Below are 23,221 nucleotides of genomic sequence, written 5' to 3'. Positions count from 1 at the left end.
GCCATAATAATCATATACAGTGTATATTGACAAAATAAAAATTAAAAAAAAAAAAAAATTGCTTAAGTGCCCTGGAATTTCTCTAGTTTTACTATATACTTTATTCTTTGATCTCTGAATTTTGGAATGGTTTTTATCTACATCAATTACTTAGGTATGTAATGAGGTTACAGATTGGATTGCATTTCCCAATTTAAAATAATTTGGAAATGAGATTTTTTTTTCCTTTGAATTTGATAGTGATTCTAAATCTCTTTTCACATAACTGGGAATTTGAAAACATATTTGTGTATGTCTGTATACATTTGTGATACTACATGTTTAGTTGCACTAAAACATTTCTTCCTTCCAAAGAGGAACATGGTAAAAATTTATGTGGGATTGAAAAAGTTTTTTATTCAAAGGAAATGGTATATGTTAGAATAAAAATTGCTTTACCACTGGGTTTCCTTGTATTTTTGTTACTGATAGTTGGTAGCTATTTAGTTCTTCCCCCTTGACAGTCATTAGACTTAGGAATAATTACAGAATATTGCACAAGAAAGGACTTCTAAGATCCAGGAAAGAAAGCAAAGGTCTTTTTTCCTCATCTTCCCATTGCCTGAGGGTTGGGTTCTGGGGCAGAACATAATGACCGCAGTCACCTCCTCTTCTCTCTTAGGCACTGGGAAGAAATCTCCTTTTAAGAAATGTTATTTTCATGTGACCTTGTCTTTTGGGATCCAGGAAGGCATGACAACAAGATTTAGCCCATTGTATAATAGAAAGGCCTAAATGAATGAGGTTGCAGCTTCAGCCATCATTGATTCCATTTCAGTAGAGTATCCCAATGATTCAGAGCAAAACCCAGCAACAAACTGATCTGTGACAAAAAGAAGCATTACATTAGTGAGTTAGAACAAACATGGGCCTGGGGTCTTTTCCTGACTCTCTCTAAATGTACTGCATATTTTTTTTAGAGGTGGGATCTGTTTTACAATTACAAATGGAGAGTAATAATAATTTTATGTCTCTTCCTAAAATGCTGTTGAAAAGTTTGTGACATTTTGTTAGTTTTTTAGAGCAGTGTCAAAGTTAACAGGTTTGTCATCGGTTGGTTAAATTTGGGAAGCAGTGGTTGGTGGTGCTGATGGGAGGGTACAGAGATGAAGGGGACGCGGGTACTTCTGAACTTCAGCCTCAGGGGCTTCTGGTCTGAGGAAGGAGAGAAGCACAAACACCATTGTCTTGGCTGCAGTAGTAGTGGTTAGTGCTTAATTATTAGAACCAGCCACTTGACATCTATGGAGGGAGGGACTGACTCAAACTCACTGGAGGATGCTTAGGGAAGGCTTCCTGCAGGGCAGCGGATTTAAGTGGACTGTGAAAGACCATAGGAATTGGTAATTAGGTGTCTTGTTGGAATATTCCTGGCAAAGGAAAGCACTTGCTTGTGTTTTGGTCTAGGGGTAGAATGTGTTTAGGGAATGGCAGCCAGTTTATTCAGTAAATTACTTAACTTTCTAAGCTTTAGTTGCCCCCTTTGCAAAAGGGATTAATAATAATACCCATCTCATCAGGTATCATGAGGATCAAAATAAGAGTTTTAAGAGCAGGAACCAATTTGTAAAAAGGTCGAAGAGCCATACGGGATATCAAGCAGAGAAGTTAGATGATGGTGAAGACAAAGGAGGATTATTGTTTGAAGGGGAGTCAACTTCTAAGGAGGGTTCCCTGCACAGTGAGCATTTTGAGTTTGGGTTTTAGGTGAAGGAAAGGAAGCCACTGTGGAGAGAGAGAGTGGAGATCTCTGAGACTGGGTTATTGGTGACACTAGATTTCGTACAAGGGGCTCATCTTGGGAAGGAATAAGCTTTTTTCTCTCTTAGCTTGGAGAAAAAAAAGAAAGAAAAGGAAAATTTAACACAAGGTTGATGAGATGACATCACTTTTATCTTTCCTAAGTAGTCACTGTGTTAGTGAAAGATTTTAAGCTTGAAGCACATTAATAATATTTAAAATAGCTACTGTGGGGAATGGGATCGGACGTGAATTAGGGATGACTCAGCCTGAATAGGTTTGGTAACTACTAGTAAAATGCAGAGTGATGGAGGCTATGAAGAGTTAGCACATGGTGGGGAGCAGGAGAGGAGGGTTCTGGTTAATAAATGGGCAGAGTCATCATGCTCTGGGTTTAGGGAGTGGGAGAGGCCAAGTGTCCTGTATTTCTTCAAAGCATATAAACCATTATTGCTTGAAATGAAGAGACTTTGACGTTTTCCTTAAGTAAGTGTCTAGAAATGTTCTTGTTTGACTCTCTGCCTAGATCTGCAGAGCACAGCATATGTGCATTAGTTTTGTTTAGCTTTCTGCTGTGTGTGATAAAACCAGGATCTCTTTCTTTTCTACCCAAGGGCTCAGGGAAATTGCTTAACCTCTTTGTATTTCCATAAAATGAGGATCTTCATGTCTGCTCACTTTATCCTTATATCATATACATGGATTTTTTCATGAGTTTTTTTTTTTGGGTTTTTGACCCTTTCAAGATCTACCAGTCTATATCTGATTGGATCTTAGCAGCCTTCATGAGTAATTTGCACATACATGTGAAGTAGACTTTTAAAAAAATTTTTGAAATGGACTTCTTTCGTAATATACATCAAAACACAAAGGAAGAAATAGAGAGATACAGCGATCAATAATTTGCTTAACTTTTCACTATTAGTTTTTCTTCATTGTATTTCTTTTTGGTTACATTTCTGCTTTTGAACACTAGATGGGACTAGGAGATGACTTGTTTTACAATAGTAACAAAGAATTTCGCAGTCTTCCAACTTCTGAATGAAATGTTGTTTGCTTATAAGAGAGCTTCAATAAAATAGATAAAAATAGGGGTATTTTTGTCTTCTCTATTGAGATGGCTTTCCTATTTATTTTAAATGATGACTTTCCTCAGTATTTAGGTATTATTAAAATCTTATATAAGATTCAGGTAATACAAGAATGAGCGGTCATAATATGCCACAGCATTTTTCTTAATTGCAATAAAGTCAAAAGAGTTAGTAATGTTTAATGTTCTTACTTTAAAATAATTATCATGAGTCTGGTAGATAATTATAAAAACTACTCTATAATTGTATTAGATTGAGAAGAGAAAAAATTAAACAAATATCATATATTTGTTATTTTTTCTTTTTTAATGAAACCATATATGAATTAACACTCTCCCCTGAAATAAAGGTAATGCATCATTAATAATGATCCATAACCAAAATGATTCTTTAGGGGAAGATTAGGATAGCTGGAAAGAGAGCTCCATAGTCTTGCTTATACAGTTTATGACAGTGTGCATCTTAAGGTATTGTGTATCTTTTATGGAAATGTATATATTTGTGTCTTTTATGAAAACATATATTGTAAGAAATGTAGTGATTGCCATATGAATTTGGCATTGACCTAGCAGTGCTTGTTTTTCTAAAATAATGACACATACACACATAACCCTAATATATAAAGAAAAATAATAATTTGGGGGAGAGAGGATATGAGATAACACATGAAGAAAGGAAGAAACTTTAAAGTTAAAGTTATTTTCTACTGAAGTAGAAAATAAACAATTATTTTATTAATAAATAATTAAATAAATATTAATAAATAAATAAATATTTTCTACTGAAGTAAGTTATGAGAAAAATCAGCATTTAACTGTGTATTACTGTTCAGGGATGTGGCTGTAGAAAGGCTGATTTGGAATGTGGTGAATATATGCTAATTTCATTCACTTAAAGCATTTCTTAGAAAGTTCTTTGTTTTTCACTGCTCATAAAACTTTTTATTCATCAGCAACTCCAACCACTGTTGCCTTCCTGGCATCCTTCCTTCTAGTTTCCCATACACAGGGCTATGTTCAGATTTCCTGATTTCAGGGTCGACTCAACAGGCCTGGTTTATAGAGCAGCACTGGACTCCTTGGCATCCTTCACAGCACCATTTCCCAAACTGCTCTACACAACAGTGGTGTTTCACGTGATGTTAATGTTAACACCAAAGAGTGTTTTATGATTAATTTTCTTTAGCAAATGGTAGGTGAAACAATTCAAGACTGGTTTGTTTATAGTGTAACTTCACAGTGTTTAATATGCTCATGTTGTGTCTGTAAATTTCTAAGAAGGAGATGTGGTATACTGTCTTTTCCTGGGATGTTTTGACTATGGGGCCCTGATTTTTACTTTTTTTTTTTTTTTTAACTTCAGAATACTTATTATCTTTGAGAACAAAGATGGAGAAATGTTCTAACAACTTTTTTCCCAGAAGGTTTTAATTGTGATGTGTCTCTGTGTGTCCATATATTCTGTAATACTATTTTAACTACTCTCTTGTAAGTACAGCCTCCAATTCTTTATATTGTATTTACTGACACAATCCCAACTGTGGTTGAATCCAGCTTTCTGCCTACTCTGTGCCTGAACCTGAGCAGTTGAATATAGCTGGAGGGAGACGCACAGCATGCCAGCCAGTCTGGCTTCACATTCATGACCGCTAACCTCAAGTGGGCCCTTAGTCCTGCCTCATTCTTATCTGTTCTTTCCAACACTCTTCTTTGTTCACTCAGACTTCTCACACCCTCTTTCCTATCTTCACGCTCAGCTGTTGACTGTGCTTCCTTTTTCATTGGAAAAAAAACAGAAAGGACTTCCCCATGCTCACACCTCTTGCGTCTACCCACTTTCTTGAACTCCACCCATAGCTTGCACCTTCTTCTCTGTGACTGTGGGTGACACGCTGGCTCCTGCCCAAAGGGCCCTGCTCTCATGTACAAGATTCTGTTCCCTCTCACCGATTGATTCAGTTCTTCTCTTCTCTGCATCCATAGACCACCCTCTCTATTGAATTATTCTTACCAGTGCACACACAGGAGAAGGGATTTTTGTTTGTTTTAATACCTGTTGTATTACTAGCACCTAGAACAGTGCCCTGATCATGGTAGTTGCTCCGTATATATTTCTTGAATAAATAAGGTATTTTATTTTTAAATATTGATGAAAGTCATTACTTCTGAAGTAATTTTAAACTTAAAAGAAGTAGTAAATAGTACAGAATTTATTCCTTAGGTTTATTCTCTTCTTCTGAAAGTTCAACAAATTGTTGTGTTGTAAAGAGAGAGAATAAACCTAAGGTTACTAGAGATGGGGAGGAGGGTGGGAGGAGGTTTGGGGAGGGATAGGTTGGGTAAAGGGCATAAAGAAAAATCATGATTTGTAATAATGAATATGCTAATAATAATACAAAAATAGTACAGAGATTTTCTATATGTGTCTCACCCAGCTACCCCTAATTTCCTAACAAAAAATAAAACTTCACTTTTGCTCATTGTCTCATTTCTGTGTCCTTTTATAACAAAACTTCTTAAACATGTTTTCTGTATGGCTGTCTCTATCTCCTTTCCTTCTATTCTCTCTTAAACCTGCTCTGTTCAGGCTTTTGCCCTTTTCTATCCCCAGCTCCTCCAAAACAGCTCTTGTCAAGATGACCTTTAGATTGATAAATCCAAAGATCAATTCATGTTTCTTCTCCTCTTTAATCTACCTGCAGCACTTGCCCCAGATGATTTCTTCCTTCTTTCTTTTACCTACCTTACTAGACAGTACCACTTGCCTCCTACCTCTTTTGTTCTCTTTCTGTACTTGCTCTCTGGATGGTCTCATCTCTGCTCATGGTGTTAAATATCATCTCAAATGCTCACGACTCCCAAATCAGTATTGTTAGCCTTGATCTTCTTCTTGAATTCCAGATGTTTACACTTATTATCTATCTGACATCTTTAGCTGCTTATCAAACACGTCTTTACCACTTGGAATGCCAGACTGCACTTGTAGTCTTCCCCATTGCAGAAAATGGCAGCTACGTTTTTTTAATTGTCCATGTCCCTGACCTTGTAATGTCTTTACTTGTTCATTCTACTCACACCCAATATCAAATCTACCAGCAAATCCTTTTGGTTCTACCTTTAAAGTATACATCGAAAACATGAGCACTTCTTATCGTCGCTACCTGCACTCTGGTCCAGCCCACCATCATCGACTCTTGCAGCAGCCTCTAACAGCATCTTCTCTTCTCCCCACGTGGATTGCCTGCATAGCAGAGTAATACTTTAGAACATAAATCAGACTGTGCTACTCCTCTGCCTCAAACCTCCAAAGCGATGTTCTAGTTCACTCTGAGTAAATCCCAAGACCTTTGTATGACTTAAAGGCCCTTCCTTTGTGATGTTTCCAGCTGACCTCTGCTTCCCTCTGTCTGTTCCTTCCTGTTCCTGACATAGTCCTCCTAGACTCCCACTTCGTAACATTTGTACTTGCTGTCCCCTCCGCCTGGAGTGGTTTCCCTTCATGTGTTTGAGCGGTCGGTCCTCTCCCTCTTCAGTTCCTCAGGTCTTGGCTCAGATGTTGCTGTATGCGAGGGGCGTCCTGACTAAGCTGTATGAAGCAATGCTTTGCATGCTTGTGCTCTACACCTTTACCTCATTTGTCTGCATAGTATTGTGCCACCAGAGTATACATTTATTTGTTTATTTATTTCCTGTCTCTTCCCACTACACTGTAAGTGCCATGAAAGCAGGAACATTGTATATGCTTTATTTGCTGTTATCTCTGCAAGGGCTGTCCCAGTGCCTGGGACATAACAAGCACTCCATTTTTTTTTTTTTTGAGTCCACACAAACAGCACTGGTGTCTTAGTCAGCTCGGGCTGCTGTAATAAAATACAGTAGACTGATGGCTTAAACAACAGACATTCATTTCTTACAGTTCTGTGGGTTGGGAAGTTTAAGACCAAGGTGCCAGCAGATTCAGTTCCCAGTGAGGACCTTCTTCCTTCTTGCTGAGTCCTCACATGGTGGAGAGAGCGAGTGAGCTCTGGTCTCTCTTTCTCTTCTATTTTTTTTAATAGATACATTTTATTTTTATTTATTTATTTATTTATTTTTAGATACAAAAATGAATATTTATTGAGAATAAGTACAGAAATTGCATAAATTAAAAACTTTTTTATGGTTTTTAAATTTTATTTATTTAATTTTATTTATTTTTATTTATTGAATCAAAATTGATTATACATATTTTGCGGGTTCAGCATTGAGATATGTGAATCAAATCAATATTACTAGCATATATATTGTTACAAATTGTAATTATTCTTTATGCCCCTTGTCCAATCTCTCCCCATCCCCCTCTCCCTCCCCCCTCCTCCCTCTAATTACCCTAAATTTCTTCTCTCCTTCTGAAAGAATAATGGTTACTCTGTTATCTTGTTGCCTAGATGATCTGTCCAATGCTGAGAGGTGTGATCAGGTCCCCCAATACTATCGTAGAGCAGATGCTTCTCTGTCACTCTGAAATGGACTTTGTGGAGAGAGACATTGTCTTCTTTTCTTTATCTCTGCTGGTGACTCTACGTGTATCCATGCACTCCAGTGGTTAGCGGACCATCTGCGTGGTAGTTATGACGTCTAGCTGCTTCTGTGGAAGCCGTGGTTATTGTGGTGGCTGGGGTGGGCCACCCACATGGAGGCAATATTTTTGGCATCCTCCTTGGCACTGGTGGTGTGCCTGGTTGTGGAGTGTATCTGGTCCCCATCTCCATTCCTTGGGTCCCCAGGTGGGCCCTGAGGTGCTGGCGTGGTATGTCTGGTTGTGGGAGGGGTGTCTGGTCCCCTTCTCCATGCCTTGGGTCCTGAGGTGGGCCCTGAGGCATGGGCGTGGTGTGCCTGGTTGTGGGGTGGGGGGGTCCAGTCCCCTTCTCCATGCCTTGGGTCCTTGGATGGGCCCCAAGGCACTGGCGTGGTATGCCTGGTTGTGGGAGGGGTGTCTGGTCCCCAGATCCATGCCCCAGGCCTCCCGGTTGGGCCATGAGGCACTTACGGTGTGCCTGGATGTGGAAGTGGTGTTCAGTCACCTTCTCAATGCCCTGGGTTTCCAGGTGGGCCCCGAGGTGCTGGCACAGTGTGCCTGGTTGTGGGGGGCGGGGAGGGGGCTCCGGTCCCTGGTTCCAATCCCCGGTTCCCAGGCAGGCCCCGAGGTGCTGGTGGTGTCCCTGGGCTGGAACTAATTTTTTGTCCTTTGCTTACTTCTAAAATGGGGGAACTTCCTGTGGGAACCAGTACTTGAGCTCTGTGGTTGAACTAAATTGCTGCTTTGCTGCTGTTTCCCTAGGGAAGGCTTTTGTGCAGCTCAGGGTTCAGTGGTTGACCTTATAGGTACTTCCGGCTCTTCAGAGACCTGGTGGATCTGGCTTGTGTAGAAACTCTGATCTAGGCCTGAGTTTTTTTATCAAACTGCACCCCATGCAATTCTATATTCCTAACCAGCCTCCTGTGAGTTGTCCTGCGCTGATTGGGGGGTGGATTGGCTGTCCTTGCTGTGTCCCAGTGTTCTCCGGGTGGGCCCATCTCCCCACTGCCTGTGCTCCAAACACTTCCCATGGGACGGGCCATGTGCTGGTACCTTGCGATGAGTCTCTGGCCTCTGAGTGGCTCCTTTTTCCTGTTGTGTCTCCTCATTCCTGTGTGGGTCCACAGGAACCCTATTAGTGGTCTTGCTGGCCTGGGGGCCACCAAGGCCCTCTTCTCCCCTGCTGCCTCCAAGCAACTTCATCCAAAAGTCACAGCTGTGGCTTTCGCCAGCTCCTGCTCCATGCGCTCAGCAGATCCACCCTTGAAACGGCCAGGGCTCGAAACGGTCCAAGTGTTTTTTTTCTTTCTCTCACCATGGCTTCCCCTGCCTTTGTGCACTCTGTAGGTCTCTACTGCTTTTCCCCTGAGCTCTAGCAGACCCAGCTTGGCTGTTGTTGCTTTTTAATAGTTGTAAATTGGTTGATTTGTGGGTGAGAGTGACGCTAGGAACCTTCTATCTGCCATCTTGACCAGAACTCTAGCACTCCATATTTTAATGAATGAGTGAGCAAATGAATGGATTTATATGTGTTACATGTTGAAATGAGGAATACACAGAACAAGTGTGGTTGGGAGCAAGGAATCATGTACAAATACACATGCTGATAAAGGGGCTTTGGAAAATATATGCTTGGCTGTAGTATAGGTGACAGAGAGGAGAAGAAACAGGTGACAAAAAGGAAAAAGTACCTTGTCTTAATATCTGGTCTCTGACATTCTAACGGACAATAGAAATAGCATGCTGGCTCTTTTGAGTGTGATTGGGCTTCCTGCCTATGCACATTTGTCCTTAAGAGATGCTGAAATAAGTTTAGCTTGCCTGTGTGTATGCAGTCTAAGTTTATTTTTCCAAATGATTTTTATGAATGGAAATTCTGAATTTTAATGACGTTCTCTTTGTACTTTTTCTATATTTGAAGTTGCAGAATGTAACAAAATTCGTGGATGGAATAAAACAGCATGATGTCAAATCCTTGTATTATCTAACAAAAACTATTTGGTATTAATATATTGGAAGAGTAAAAGATCCTTCGGTTTAGTCATTTCTTTCAAATTAGATAGATTGTAATAAGTAAAACTCGGTGTAAGATGTTCACAGTATCTAATTAACCTTCTCTTTTAACTTTTACTAGTATTTGTGAGTTTATCCTGATAATTACAGTTTTTTAAATTTGTATAACCTACAGGTGTGAGGCATCTAGTCCACACATTCATCCGGTTGGTTGGTGTAAAGAACATAGAAGAACTCTTATTACTCCACCAGGTTTGTGTTTATTATATGTCTAATATTGTTCATGTACTTCAGGAGTCAGAAAACTTTCTGTAAAGGTCCAGATAGTAGATTTTTAAGCTTTACAGGCAGTGCAGCCTCTGTCACAACTATTCAACTGAGTTGTAGTGCAAAAGCAGCCACAGATAATATGTCAACAAATGAGCGTGGTTGTGTTGCAGTAACACCTTATTTACAAAAAACAGGCAGCTGACCTGCAGGTGTTCATGTACTGACCCCGAAGTACCTTCAAGTATATTAAACAGTGGCTTAGTTTATAAAAAAGTCTCAAATTTTGTCTTCTTTGGAAAAATAAGATGGTCTGTTTTAAAAGATCCTTCATTTCTCAACTTGAAATTCATTTCCAGACTTTATGTTAGCATACAGTTAAATATATTTTCTAACCATACAAGTGAATTATCTAAGGCTTGGATGAGTGTAGAAAAATGGATATGGGGGACAGCATTTGCAGATGGAGCACGGACCACCACATATGTCAGGGTCAGTTCTGGCAGAAGCACGATGTTCACCGTTCACATTTAAGTGAGAAGTTGAGGCTTTAGTTTAGAACTCACACATTTGCTTTTCCTTTTTCTATTGTGATTCCTTGTTCCAAAATAGGTTTTGCACCTTTATGCTAGTGGTACCTCTTTGTTTTCTGAAGTTCTTAGGTACTTTAGCTGTCTGCCTCTGGCCATAGAGGCTTTCTCAGCTTACTCACTTTCTCCGACAGGGACCAGTGTAACTGCTAGTAAATAGTGTCCTTGTTTTATGTTATTTTGAGTTCATTTTCATGTACTGGAGAACAGATTCTATGGTTTCATCATAATCAAGACAGTGTATTTTTGAGCGTATCACTATTTAAGATGCCATGGCCACTCCTGATATGAAAGGCAGAGTGGCAGCTAATTTAAAGTGTTCCTGGGCAGCAGATGGTTGCTGTGCATGTCAGTGACAAAGACCACCTTTATCACAGGGAAAGGACAGTCCTTGGTTTACGAGGAGCTGTTTCATGGATGTAGCCTGCAGTGTGTGGGCAGCAATGACTCAGTGTAGGGCTTCAAACAGTTGTCTTATTTCATTTTAACAACTGGTTTCATGTTAGGCTTATTCCCATTCCTTGAGACAGTGTCTCAAAGTGTCTGAACATTATTCACTTAGGAGACCAGCCATTCCTGTGATGGTCAAGCCATGTGCCTTTCACTTCCTGAGTTTTCTTATATGTTAAAGGGAGGAAAGCCTCTGCCCTGACTCATTTATGGTGCTGTTCTGAAGATGAAAGAGCATTGACACACATCATAAAGTGTTAAAGCAAGGTAGTAGTGGTTTCATGGCCCAAATGTGCTGTATCTGGGAGATTTCTCATGTTCAGCCCTCCTTTGTCCCATGGCTTACAAAATATAAGTGGCTGGTGACTATGTAATTGCCTTTGCCAGTGTCACCATCTAAACTGCTGTGAGGATTCTTTTAGGTTTCCTAATTTGATACCAATCATTTTTTTTCCACACCATCATTTTTGGTCATAATCAGAGATCTGGTAAATAGCAATGAACCAGTGAACAAACAAGAAGTTCCTGGTTATATATACCCTGGGAAGGGGTGGTGTAAGGCATTATTGCTGACTTCTTATGTGTGGCAGATGACCAAGGCATCTGTCTTCTTTCATGGACTTTTATAACTTAGTAGAAAAGAAAAAATACAGCTTTTTGACAAGTTAAAAAAAAAATACAAACACATTTCATACATTAAGAAAAACCACAGACATGCATGCATACACACATCAGTTTTATTTAGTATAATGTTTTGATTTAACTTAAAGTGCTCAAGATGTTTCTTAAAAACATGTTGTAAAAGGTATACACAGAAGTGTTTGTGTATATGCTTTTTAAAAGTTTTATTTTGAAACAGTTTCAAATGTACAGAAAACTTAGAAGAATAGTACAGAACTCATCTATACGCTTGACCCAGAGACCAATTCACATTTGTCCTTTGTACGTTGATGTTGTTGATAGCAAAGGGATCAGGTATTGGCTTGTTGTGGGATCTCTCTAGTCTCCTTCAGTTAGGCTTTCTTTGGCTTTTATGTCCTTAAAGTGTTTGAAGGTTACAGATTAGTCATTTTGTAGAATGTTACTTAATTTGAGTACGATTGGTATTTCCTCCTGATCAGACGCATATTATGCATTTTTGGCAGAAATATCACAGAAACAATGCTCTATTCTCGTTGCATTCTCTCAGGTGGTGCATGATACCAATCTGTCTCTTTACAGGCTCATTTTTTTTACCATTAGTTGATCAAGATAGTGTTTACCAGGTTTCTCCATTAATGAAGTTATTTTTTCTCTGTAATAAATAAGTGTTTTCTGGAGAGATAAACTTTTTTTTTTAAATACTCAACATGGCATTTTATTTCTCTGTGGAACTTAGAATCCCAGAATAATAAAGACTTCATGGACTGAACTTAAACTGGTTTATTGGCTACATCACAGACTGTCTTCTTTATTGATCTTATCTAAAAAAATATTGAGATATTCTATAGAATTTCAATGCAATTCTAATTGAAATGCCAAAGTCTTTCCCAATAATTCGATCCTTAACTCTTTTTTAAACTTATCAATAGCTGACTCCTGATGTGTTGTGAAAGAGGAAATAATAGATGTAAAATTCTAAAGGGAGTGACTCTGAGCATAGCTGAGAAATTGGCATCTAGAAGTTACATATGAAGCTGCTTATCCATTGATGGCGAGCAGGGCCTCTGACGAGGCTGACTGCTCATGTGCTATGTGCATAGCTGTGTCTAACCTGAAAGTGAAAGTATAGAATAAAGACAACTTGTGACGATACTATAATTTCATGCTGAAGAAGCATTGGAATGGCATTTCTTGATAGTGAATCTTGACCAAAAAAAAAAAAAAAAGACTAGTTTACCTATATCCTCAAATAGACTGTGAGTTCCTTAGGAGAAGAAACCATATTTGTTATGTCATTTTCATAAGTGTCTAGCACAGTGCAGTACATTACATGGAAAGAACTTAATAAATTTTCTAGTAGAGTTAAAACCTGGAGTTTGAAGGGAAATGTCTTATATCTCCAGTGTCCTTAATTAGTATTAGCATCTGTTGATGTTTCTAGTATGAATTAATTATTATTCTAACAGTTGCTAACTAATCATTTTTCTTACTCCATCATTCCTTGTATGTAATTAGTTGATATTCTCCTGCAAAGAATAGCTTTCTCATCCTTCCATTTATTCATTCACCTAGCCTATTTATATCAGTATAGACCCATAGATAACTATTTTTATCAGTGAATTATAATTCATTAGTAGCGTTATTTTCATGTCCAGATTTTCTTAGATTTTAGCTAGTGGGAGCCCCTGTAAGTAGATTTCTACATCTTTTTGACATATTCTTAGCATTTTTTGAGAACTTCTTACTTTCTGGCACTGCTAGGCTTATCTTGTACTTTCGCAGACTCAACCCTACAGTCCGCCATTTCTCCAAGGATCCACAGCTCCTTTAGTAGACAGTGATATATAGAAAGTAAGGTCTGGACACTAGATGTGCTTATTGCTACTGGGATGTTGCTGCTTCCAGGCCTCTCCGTGGACACAGTTAGGAAATACATGTATGCATGTGAAAATTTATATTTGTGTCTATTTCTGTATTTATTTATATATATTAAAAACCATGAATTATACCATTAGCTCCAATTCACATCCAATACCTTGGGCTTTGTTCGGGTTTTCCTTTTGCATATTTATAGCTCTCTTCTCAGTCAGTGAGAAACCTGCCTTCCACATATATTTATTTATTTTCTCAGTTCACTTTATATAGCGAGTTTTCCACCCTGCTGGGCCACCGTTAATTCCTGCTTGTGCCTATTTAGTTGGTTTTGGACTCTGGAGGACACGAAAGGGGGCAGAAGGGAGGAAAGGATAGCTATTTTTACATGTTCTTTTATTAGTGTTCCATGATTTGTGTGTTTGTTTGAGCTAATGAAATGAAGATGTATCTGTAATATTTCACCTATTAGTATATATGTCTGCTGCATTCTTTTTAATAAATGTTTTCTATTGAATATGTTCTTTACATTTTTTGGAACATTTCTATATTGAAGCTTATTTAACTTGTTTTTACATTTTCATATTTACATACAATTTTGCATTGTCACTGTACACATATATATTTTCCTAGATTAGTAGAAACAAAATTGATAGATTAAAAGGTATTTGCAGTATGTGTGTCTTGAGTGTAAGACTGTCCTTACATATATATAAATTATACATATACATGTATAAAATTTTCGGGGCCAGCCCGGTGGCGCACTGGGTAGTGCGCCGCTTGGGAAGCGCGGCGGCGCTCCCGTCCGAGGGTTCGGATCCCACATACAGACCGGCTCCCGCTCACTGGCTGAGCGAGGCGCGGGAGCAACGCCGAGGCTTGCGATCCCGTTGCCGGTCCCCGGTCCGGTACGGGGGCAACACTGAGGGTTGCGATCCGTTGCTGGACACGGAAAAAAGGACAAAAGACAAAAAAAAAAAAAAAAAAAATTTTCATTTTAAAATAGAGAAATCATAATCAATAAAAACAATTTCATTATTACAAGTAGTTCTGAATGTGTGACTAATTTGAAGTTACGTGTATAGGAACATAATTTCCTATATTATAGTGATAATAATGACTCATAATTTTTGTAGGACAGCTTGTTATTCTTACTGTCATTTTGGTTAAACATCACAGGATTTGCATTTTTCTTTCTTTCTTAGGTTATCCAAATGTGAAACATTTTTCTTGGGATAAATACTTAGAAGAAACCAATTCTTTGCCTGCTCCTGCAAGAGCTTTCAAAGTGGTGAGATAATACATTTTACACTATTTGAATGAGAAGAAAACAGAAGGCCGAATATGATACTGTATTTTTGAATTTTATAATTTTGAAAGTCAGAATCGTTACTGCAATTTTTGTTGTTGGCATCTAAAAAGTACTTTCATTGTGGACTTTATAGTTCTACTTGAGACTGTATGGGGAAAGTTGTCAAAAATCTTACAGAAAACTTCTGTTTTTCTAAATAGATATTCTGAAAGACCAAAACAGAACAGGAAAGTGTTTTCTAATGAAAATTATATTTGATAATTCTTTTAGATCTTTTTATCGCAAAAACAGATGCTGTTTTTGATTTTATGGCTACAAATCAGAATGTTTAATTACCAAACTACACAACCATCTGCTTTTATTATAGTATCTTTCTAACCTATGGCCATTGACTCTTGTGTATAACTTACTAAGATTCAAAGTAAACCTCATTTCTGTGCAAGGGAAGAATAAGAAACAAAACATATTATAATTTATATTTCCCCATGAATTTAAAGGAACAGAAAGACATATTAAATACTTTTTAAATGTAAGCATGATTAGCCTATCATAAATATTTTTCTTTATATAATCCTTTTATGTATAAATTGCTAAGATTTTTAATGATAGAATTAATTAGTAAGTATGGGCTCAAATAAAGAAGAAAAGAACATGAAAAATTTTTAAGAGCAAAACCATATTACATGAAGAGAAGCTATATCAAAGAATGTGTACAATTCCATCTGATAGTAATTTTTTTTACAGATGATAGTAATCCATCTGATGGGATTTTTAAAATTTATTTATTTATTTATTTTGGCATCTGGCCTGTATGGGGATCTGAACCCTTGACCTTGGCATTATAAATTCAGGATTTAAAAAAGAATAATTTTTAGAGTTATGACATATTTATGAATTTTTATCTGTCTTCTCTAACTTTAACTTAATCTAATACAAAGCAGAGCTTTGCTTTAAACTGGATAAAATTACATTAGGATCAGTCTACATATCTAGTGTCATATCAGAGAGAAAATGAGGATTTCTATAGTTTGGCCTTTTAGGTGCCTTGCATTGATTGTTCTGTATCCTTTACATAACTTTCGCACTTAATTTTCAAAGCAACTCTTTTATTACAACCACTTTATAGAAGGGGACCCGAAGCTCAGAAAATTTAAGTAATTTGTCTTAACACCATACCAAACCATCACCTTCCCTTCCTCTTCTGTAAGTTTTTCAGAGGTTTATGGGTTTCTGCCGAGTATTAAAGTGTAGGCAGCTGTAAGTCCCCCTTTCTCATTCTTGGTCCTATACGAGTGGTCCCGTCTGGTATGTTTTGACTGCTAGTTTCTTTTTTAAAGATATCTTCTGCTTTTTGTCCTCATAACCACTTCTAATCTTGGCATCTTGTCTCAGCCATTTTAATATTCTTCCTTTCTCTTTTTAAAAATAAATTTCTGCCTATTGATTTTTGCTGAGATACCTCTAACTAATGAGAACAATTTCTTGCCTTCTCTATGGCTGATCAAATAACTACAATATTTTGAATTTCATCTTGAGATCTTTGCTTTAGCCTTTCTTATTTGCTCTGAAGCTAGGTACTCAGGCTGTTTCTCTTGCTTGTGATTGTGGGGGTTGTGTTTTTGTTAGGGCGGGTGAGGTCCAGAGATACTTTGGGAATTTGAGAGTTTGAAAGCCGTGTTCTCTAAATAGCTCATCTATTTCTTATTCTTTTTCGTAAATTGAGTCACCTTCTCTTCCTCTAAATCTCACTGTATAAAATTTTCTGTTATGGCAGAAACCTCCACATGGATTCCAGAAAAAAATGAAGCTCGAAGTCGTAGACAAAAGAAGTCCCATGTTTATCAGAGTAGCAACTGTTGCAGACACAGATGATCACCGAATAAAAGTAAGAGTTCTCTGTTGTGGTTTGGTTTTTTTTTTTTTTTGTCCTTTTTGAGACCGGCCGCACCGGGATCCGAACCCGCGGCAGGAGCGTCGCTGCGCTCCCAGTGCCGCACTCTCCCGAGTGCGCCACGGGGCCAGCCCATGGTTTGGTTTTGTTATTGTTGTTGTTTTGTGTCTTGGGTGCAAACTTTGGTAGATATTTAACTTGTGAAGTCCTGTAATTCAATTAGTAAAAATCCTAGGAATATGCAGAGTGAGGGGCTGTGCATCTTTGTAAGTCAGCATTCATTCCAGCTTTTCCTTTAAGCCACGGAAGATGTTTTCTCTTTAATGATGAGTGACTTTTAATATTCTGAGTGTTTATTTGGAGAAAGAAAGTAGATACAACACACTAGGGTAATATTCTATTTAGAAGAGAACATAATACTTCATTCTCTGATAGTATGCTTGTTTTTAAAAAAGTAAAGGTTAGTGGGGTTTTTTTGTGGGGTGTGTTAAATGTAGTCTTTTCAGAAGGATATGGTGTCTTTTAACATAAGACATGTAAAGATGAATAATTTTATAAATAAAATCAGGTTTGAATTTGAGTAAGATTAGTAAAAGTCAAATATCTCAGATGGTAGGCCAGCGTTTAAGAAGATAGGTTCAGTTTGTTATGTTCAAGCGTGACAAAGTGGGGTATGGTGGGAACTCTAGCTGAGGAGCCAGAAAGCCTTGCCTGGGTTTCTGGCTTCAGCATTAACTTCATTCTCCAACCAAAGCAATACCTGTTCTACTTACTCTATAGGATTGTTTAGAGTTTCTATTAGGAATAATAATAGCTATAATAACAGCAAGAGATTAGAAATATATGACAGTTTACAGGGTAACCGTGTTCTCACGTTATTTGACATTTGTGGTATTTGCACTATGGAAGTATGTTATTACCATGATTTTATTGAAGAGGCAGAGACTCAGAAAAATTAAATAGATTACTTCGTTAATTACTGACAGTGGCAAAACTAAGTCTCAGTCCTAAGCTGTAGGAGTCTAAATGTATACTCTTTAAAAAAAAAAAAATCACATTCTAAGCTATCTCTAATGAGATAATATATAAAAAAAATTATAAAATAACATGAAAAACTGTACAAATGGGGGATTTCTATTGCATGGAAATTTTAACATTTTATTCACTATTATTAAGATTAAATAATCATAAATGTTTTAGAAAATTTTATAAATAATACAAGGCCTTTTCTTAAAATGCATTCTACCCTTAATTGTACTTAGTAGTGATGTAGATCATGAAGTAATCAAAGTATTTTAGAAATAGAAGTATTTTTAAAAATAATCTAGACTAGAAATCAAAGAAATGTAGAATTAAGCACAATACGATTTTTATAAGTCAAATTACTTCAGAATTGAAAAAAAATACCTGTTTTGGTTTGGGTTTATGAAAAGTTTATTCTCACATGTAGCTGGTAGGAATGTGAAGGGTCTCAGCCTCTCCGATAGGCATCAAAATCTTAGGATATTGTTTATGCTTTAATTCAAGAGTGTTAGTCATTTACGTTAAGAGAATAAACAAAAGAAATTATGCAAAGGTGAAAACTCCATGGAAAATACCAGCAGTGCTGTGTATAGTATTTCACATTAGGAATAACCACAGTAGCAAAGGGTAAAATTAATTACTGTGTATCTACATGGTGTTAAAATTAAATATTTTAGGAGACTATTTCCTATGGGCAAGCGAATAATTCAGGTTTAATATTATGTAAGGTATTTGCTTTTGTTTTTTTAAAACAACAGATGCATAAGCAGTTCTGGAAAGAAACATACCAAAGTAATGACAGTGTCTTTCTAAGGGTGCTGGGACTACAAATGATTAGGATTTTCTTTTTTAACTGTTTGCTTTCAGGAATGCATATTACTTTCATAATTAAAAAAAAATTTAGATTACTCTGCTTTTACGTGCGAGAAAATTTTGGCTCAGAGGTCTAATACTCTAAAGCAGGTGGTTCAGTTAGTTAATGGGAAAAGTTTAGACTTGAATCCAGCTCTTTCCTTCAAGCTGAATTCTCTTTCTAGTACAATATCCTAGTCAATCATTAACAACCAAAAAAGAGCTGACTATGAGATGTACATTTGACAGTCTTCTTTTCATAATTACTGGAATGAATTTCACAGCCAAAGGTGAACCACTGATAAAATATGTGTGGATATGAAGTCCTCAAAAGGTTAGTAAGTAGGTGACCATGACCCAGTGTCAGAATTTATCGAGGCTTCTGAGAATATTAAAACCTTCCTCCAACAGTAAGAATTTTTCTGATAATATGGGAAGTGATGTAGCAAGAAAGCTCATTTTTCTTTTTCAGGAAGGAAGAAGAGAAAGAGGAAAATATAGACTAAGTTATTAGTGTAGCTTAATATTTTAAGTTTCTCAGGGATAAAATCAACTCTTAAGTTAAATAAAATTAACTTTTTAAGTTACATAATATGTAACATTTCTCACCATGAACTATTATGGTAAAAAAATGTTAAAAACTTTGGTGTATTTTATCAGATGCCATTCAAGAAAAATGACCAGAATATTTTTGCTCTCATCTTTTATGTATTTGGTGACAGTTAAAACATAATAGAGTCTTGCCTCCTCCCACCCTGCTCCCCAGAGGCAAGAACTTTTGGCTCTTTTGGTTATTGCTTATGACATTTTATCTCAGATTTTCTGAAATATGACTTATAGTCTGCTCTTTCTCAATTCATCAATTTTAGATATGGTTTATTTTCTTCTTGTTATGATAGTTCAGGATTTAGATCTTGCCATTCTTCCCTTTCTGTTATCCTTTTAGAAGTTATTTCATGCTGGTTGTGTTTTTTTACTTTTTTCACTCTTCAATGTTCTCATTATGAATATCTTGTTCACTGGTGACCAAAGTAGTCCTTTTCTTAAGACTTTTTGTTTTTCATGGAGTCAGTAATTTCTTTGCAGTTTGTTTTTTAATTTTCTATTTCCTTATTAGATTTTTATAAATGCTTCAATAAAAATCTGATGTGTCATTAAGTCAAAAGCTCAAGTGTATCTTTCAACATTCTGTCTTTTTCCTTTGAACTCTTTTTCCCATAGCTCAACAGCCACCTATTCAGTCTGGGTGAATATACTCTAAACCTGGTACAGAGCTCTTATCCTGAGACTTCTCTTGGCTGACAGACTACGTTGTATTTCATTTTACTGGATCATGTATTTGTTTTTCTTAGTATATTCTCTTATCTCGCTAAAACACATTTTTTCATATCTCTTATAGGGTTTTGATTCTAGGATTAATTGATTTTTAAGAAAGTGAATTCATTGCAAAGGACATTGTTTTGAGCCCATATATTTGTACTTTTAATAACTGCATATTATTCCATCATATGAATATATAATAATTTATTTAACCAGTCTCCTGGTGGTGGATACTTGTTACTTCTAGTTGTTTTCTACTACAGACAATGAGCTAATGAGATTAAGTCAAAGATAATGTATTTTAAGTGTTGATTGTTAGTGCCAAATAGCTTGCCAGAAATATCTCACCAGTTAACACTCCTGTTGATAATCTATGAGAATGCCTGTTTATTCTCACACTTATCAGCTGTAGGAGTCACCAAAATGTGCACTTTTTTGGCAGACTGATAGGAGGAGAATTACATCTCGTGATTTTAATGTAGTTTTTAGTTATAAGTGTAATTTATAGTCTCTTTATATATTTGACCATTTATATTTATTTTCTCAATGATAAACCATTTGTATCTATTGGGTTTTTCTATTGGGTTTTTCATCTTTCTTATATTGATACATGATTTTTTTATAAATTAAGGTAGAGAGTGCCTTTGCCACATGTGTAGCAGATGTGTTTTTCAGGTTTCTTGTGGCTTTTCCATCTTGCTTGTAGTAATATCTGCCACTCTGAAGTCTTAAGTTTTTATGCAATCAGATTGATCAGTCTTTTCTTTTGCGGCTTTTGAGTTTGATGTCTTATCTACAAAGGCTGTTCCACCTATAATACAAATAAGTTCACTCATGCATTCTTCTGGAATGTTTATTGTTCAGTTTTTAATGGTTGAATTTTTTTATTCATCTGGCATCTATTGTTGTAAGGAATGGAGAGATTCATAGACTTTAAAAAAGAAATCTAACTGGCAAACTTGATTTAAAAGTAAAATATGTAAAGCATTTCAGTATATCCCTTTTATCTTAAAAGATAAAAGATATGTAATACCTAAAAGATATGTAGCTGATTGGTAGTGACTTTTCCTGAAAGATCAACTGTCCTTTCACATGGTGGCCAATATACATGATAGCACTGACCACTTATAACACAGCTTTGAGAGATATTGTACTCACTTAAAAGAAAAACTGATGTTTAAAAATGCATTTGGTGTTGAAGATTATTTTGTAAATTGGATGTGTTTCTCGTAGGGCACACAAATTTTTTTTTTAAAGGTCTTTTTCAGCATAATTTTAGGAGACTTGACGTTTACGTGAAAGGTCCTTCTCTTCTGCCTCTTCTCTCCCTCCCTTCCCTGATTTTCTTAATTATTTCAGTGATATTTGTTGGCCATTTGATGTAGATCACATGAAGATGTTATAACACAGTCCTTGTATTCAAGTTACTCATAGTGATGAAAGATATACGTAACATGTCTGTAGAACTATTGCCCAAAGAGTGCCTTTGGCAAGGCATTTGTTGATGGTTAGATACTATGTTGAAGGTAGTTCAAAACTGCCTTTCATCTTGTACTGCGAGTGAAGTATTTTAAATAATTGAAATGATTTATTGGGTATTAAATTCACTATAAAAGTCAGAACAGAATGAAAATGTTTATGCTGTGGGCAGAACTCTTATTATAGGAATTTTTGTGACTGTTAATTTGTACTGTCAATTTCCTTTCATTATCCAGGTTCACTTTGATGGCTGGAATAGTTGCTATGATTACTGGGTAGATGCAGATTCTCCTGATATTCACCCCATGGGCTGGTGTTCCAAAACCGGACATCCTCTTCAGCCTCCCTTGAGTAAGAGACACAGGATAAATTGATACATTTCCATTTTCTTATGTAGTGTGCTTAATATTTTTTTTATCTCCTTCCCTTCTCTTTCTCCTTTTTCTCTGTACTGTATTTTTCTTCTCTATGCAATCCTTTCCTCTTACTACATTTTTAATTATTATAGACAGAAATATAAAAGAAAAAAATTTAATGCCCCAAAAGTAAAGTATAGATATTCTTTTACTTTTATTTAGAAGTAAACATCACCTTTTAAAATTAGTTCTGAATTTTAAGAAGACAATTTGTCAGACTATCAAAATTTAATATATCGATATCAGTATCCTAGTAGTGATGTTATACTATAGCTCTGCAAAATGTTACCATTGGGAGAAACTGGACAAAGTGTAAAAGAGATCTCCCTCTGTATTATTACTTAAAACTGCATGTGAATCTATAAGTATCTCAATAAAAATTTCATTTAAACTTAATTTTTAACAACGGTGCATGGAGAACTTAACATACCATGACATGCCTCGATTTTGGAGGAAAATATACACATTGTAGGAAAAAATATATAGGAAATACAATACAGTAAATTATTGTCAGATTTTTTAAAAAATTAGTGTGCTTTCCCTATCCAGTGACTTGACTTCTGATGCTGCATACAAAGGCACAAAATACATGTGGGTGATATTGATTGCAACATGTTTAAAATAACAAAACTTGGAAACAAATACTGGTTAAATAGGTTACAATGCACTATACTATAGATATGAGTACTCAGTAACAGTCATAAAGAATATTAATAACGTGACAGAAAGATTTGTAAGACAAGAAGTTAAAAACCAAAGAATATTTCAGACAGTACACATCTATGTTGTATCTTTTATGTGGCAAAATAAAACAAAAACAAACACTTGATAGATGTATATTTACAAATGTAGCTGAGTGCTTAGAACAATATCCAGGAGAGTGCACGTTAACTTCAACACTCCGGGTGAGGGAGGGTCTGGAATGTAGAAGAAGAGCATGGAGGGGTTTAGAACTGTTACTCTGTGTTCTGTCAAAGTGTTTGAACTTTTCGTGGTATCTGAGTATTCATGTTAGTTATTTACTTGGTAAAACTTGTTTATAATCTTCTCATTACCTGTAATTCAATTTTAGGTATCCCTGGAATTTGTGACATTTTGAAAGAGGGTTAGATCAAAGTTTATCATTTCACTATTGAAGAAAGATTAATAAATAGTATGAACAAAGTCATAGGGAAAAACCTTTAAAAGTAGAGGCTTTTAAGATATTTTTGACTTTTATCAGTCTACTTTTTCTGATTATGTGTCAGTTCAAAAATTGGATTTTTAGAGATTTTTTTTTCTTTCCTATTCTGATCCCAGACATTTGACTCCTACAGCTGTTTGCTTAACTTTTAACCCCTTCTTTCTTTCTTTCTTTCTTTTTTTTTTGCTTTTACATAGGCCCCGTAGAATTAATGGAAGTTTCAGAACACAGTGGATGCTCAACCCCAGGCTGTAAAGGGATTGGCCATTTTAAGAGAGCGAGGCACCTGGGCCCTCACAGGTACGTGGTAGCTGCCACTCATGTGAGGATTTCTTACATGGTCACGTAGAGGTAACTGCCCTATATATGTATAAGATAATGATTTCCATGTATACTGAATATATGTGAACTAATTTTAAATTCAGGTCCATATGAAATGTGGTTGCCATGGCAATCATGTAAAAATGAAGGGTGTATCTATAGT

The 23,221-nt window shown here is 36.4% G+C and overlaps 1 protein-coding gene across 6 annotated transcripts in view; it reads left to right on the top strand.

Moving 5' to 3' along the window:
• L3MBTL3 (l(3)mbt-like 3 (Drosophila)) overlaps window positions 1-23,221 on the top strand; it is a 114,455-nt gene that overhangs the window by 55,497 nt on the left and 35,737 nt on the right. For all 6 annotated transcript variants that reach the window (XM_008570363.1, XM_008570365.1, XM_008570364.1 and 3 more), the window contains 5 exons: window positions 9,616-9,692; window positions 14,467-14,552; window positions 16,348-16,458; window positions 21,375-21,489; window positions 22,935-23,037. In XM_008570363.1, coding sequence (XP_008568585.1) covers window positions 9,616-9,692; window positions 14,467-14,552; window positions 16,348-16,458; window positions 21,375-21,489; window positions 22,935-23,037 — 492 coding nt within the window. The remainder of the gene's footprint in view (window positions 1-9,615; window positions 9,693-14,466; window positions 14,553-16,347; window positions 16,459-21,374; window positions 21,490-22,934; window positions 23,038-23,221) is intronic.

This window comes from Galeopterus variegatus, unplaced genomic scaffold, assembly GCF_000696425.1.
Source record: "Galeopterus variegatus unplaced genomic scaffold, G_variegatus-3.0.2 Scaffold597, whole genome shotgun sequence".
Classification (NCBI taxonomy): Eukaryota; Metazoa; Chordata; class Mammalia; order Dermoptera; family Cynocephalidae; genus Galeopterus; species Galeopterus variegatus.
Note: the sequence above shows the minus strand (reverse complement) of the source record. Positions and strands in the feature narration are given on the sequence as shown.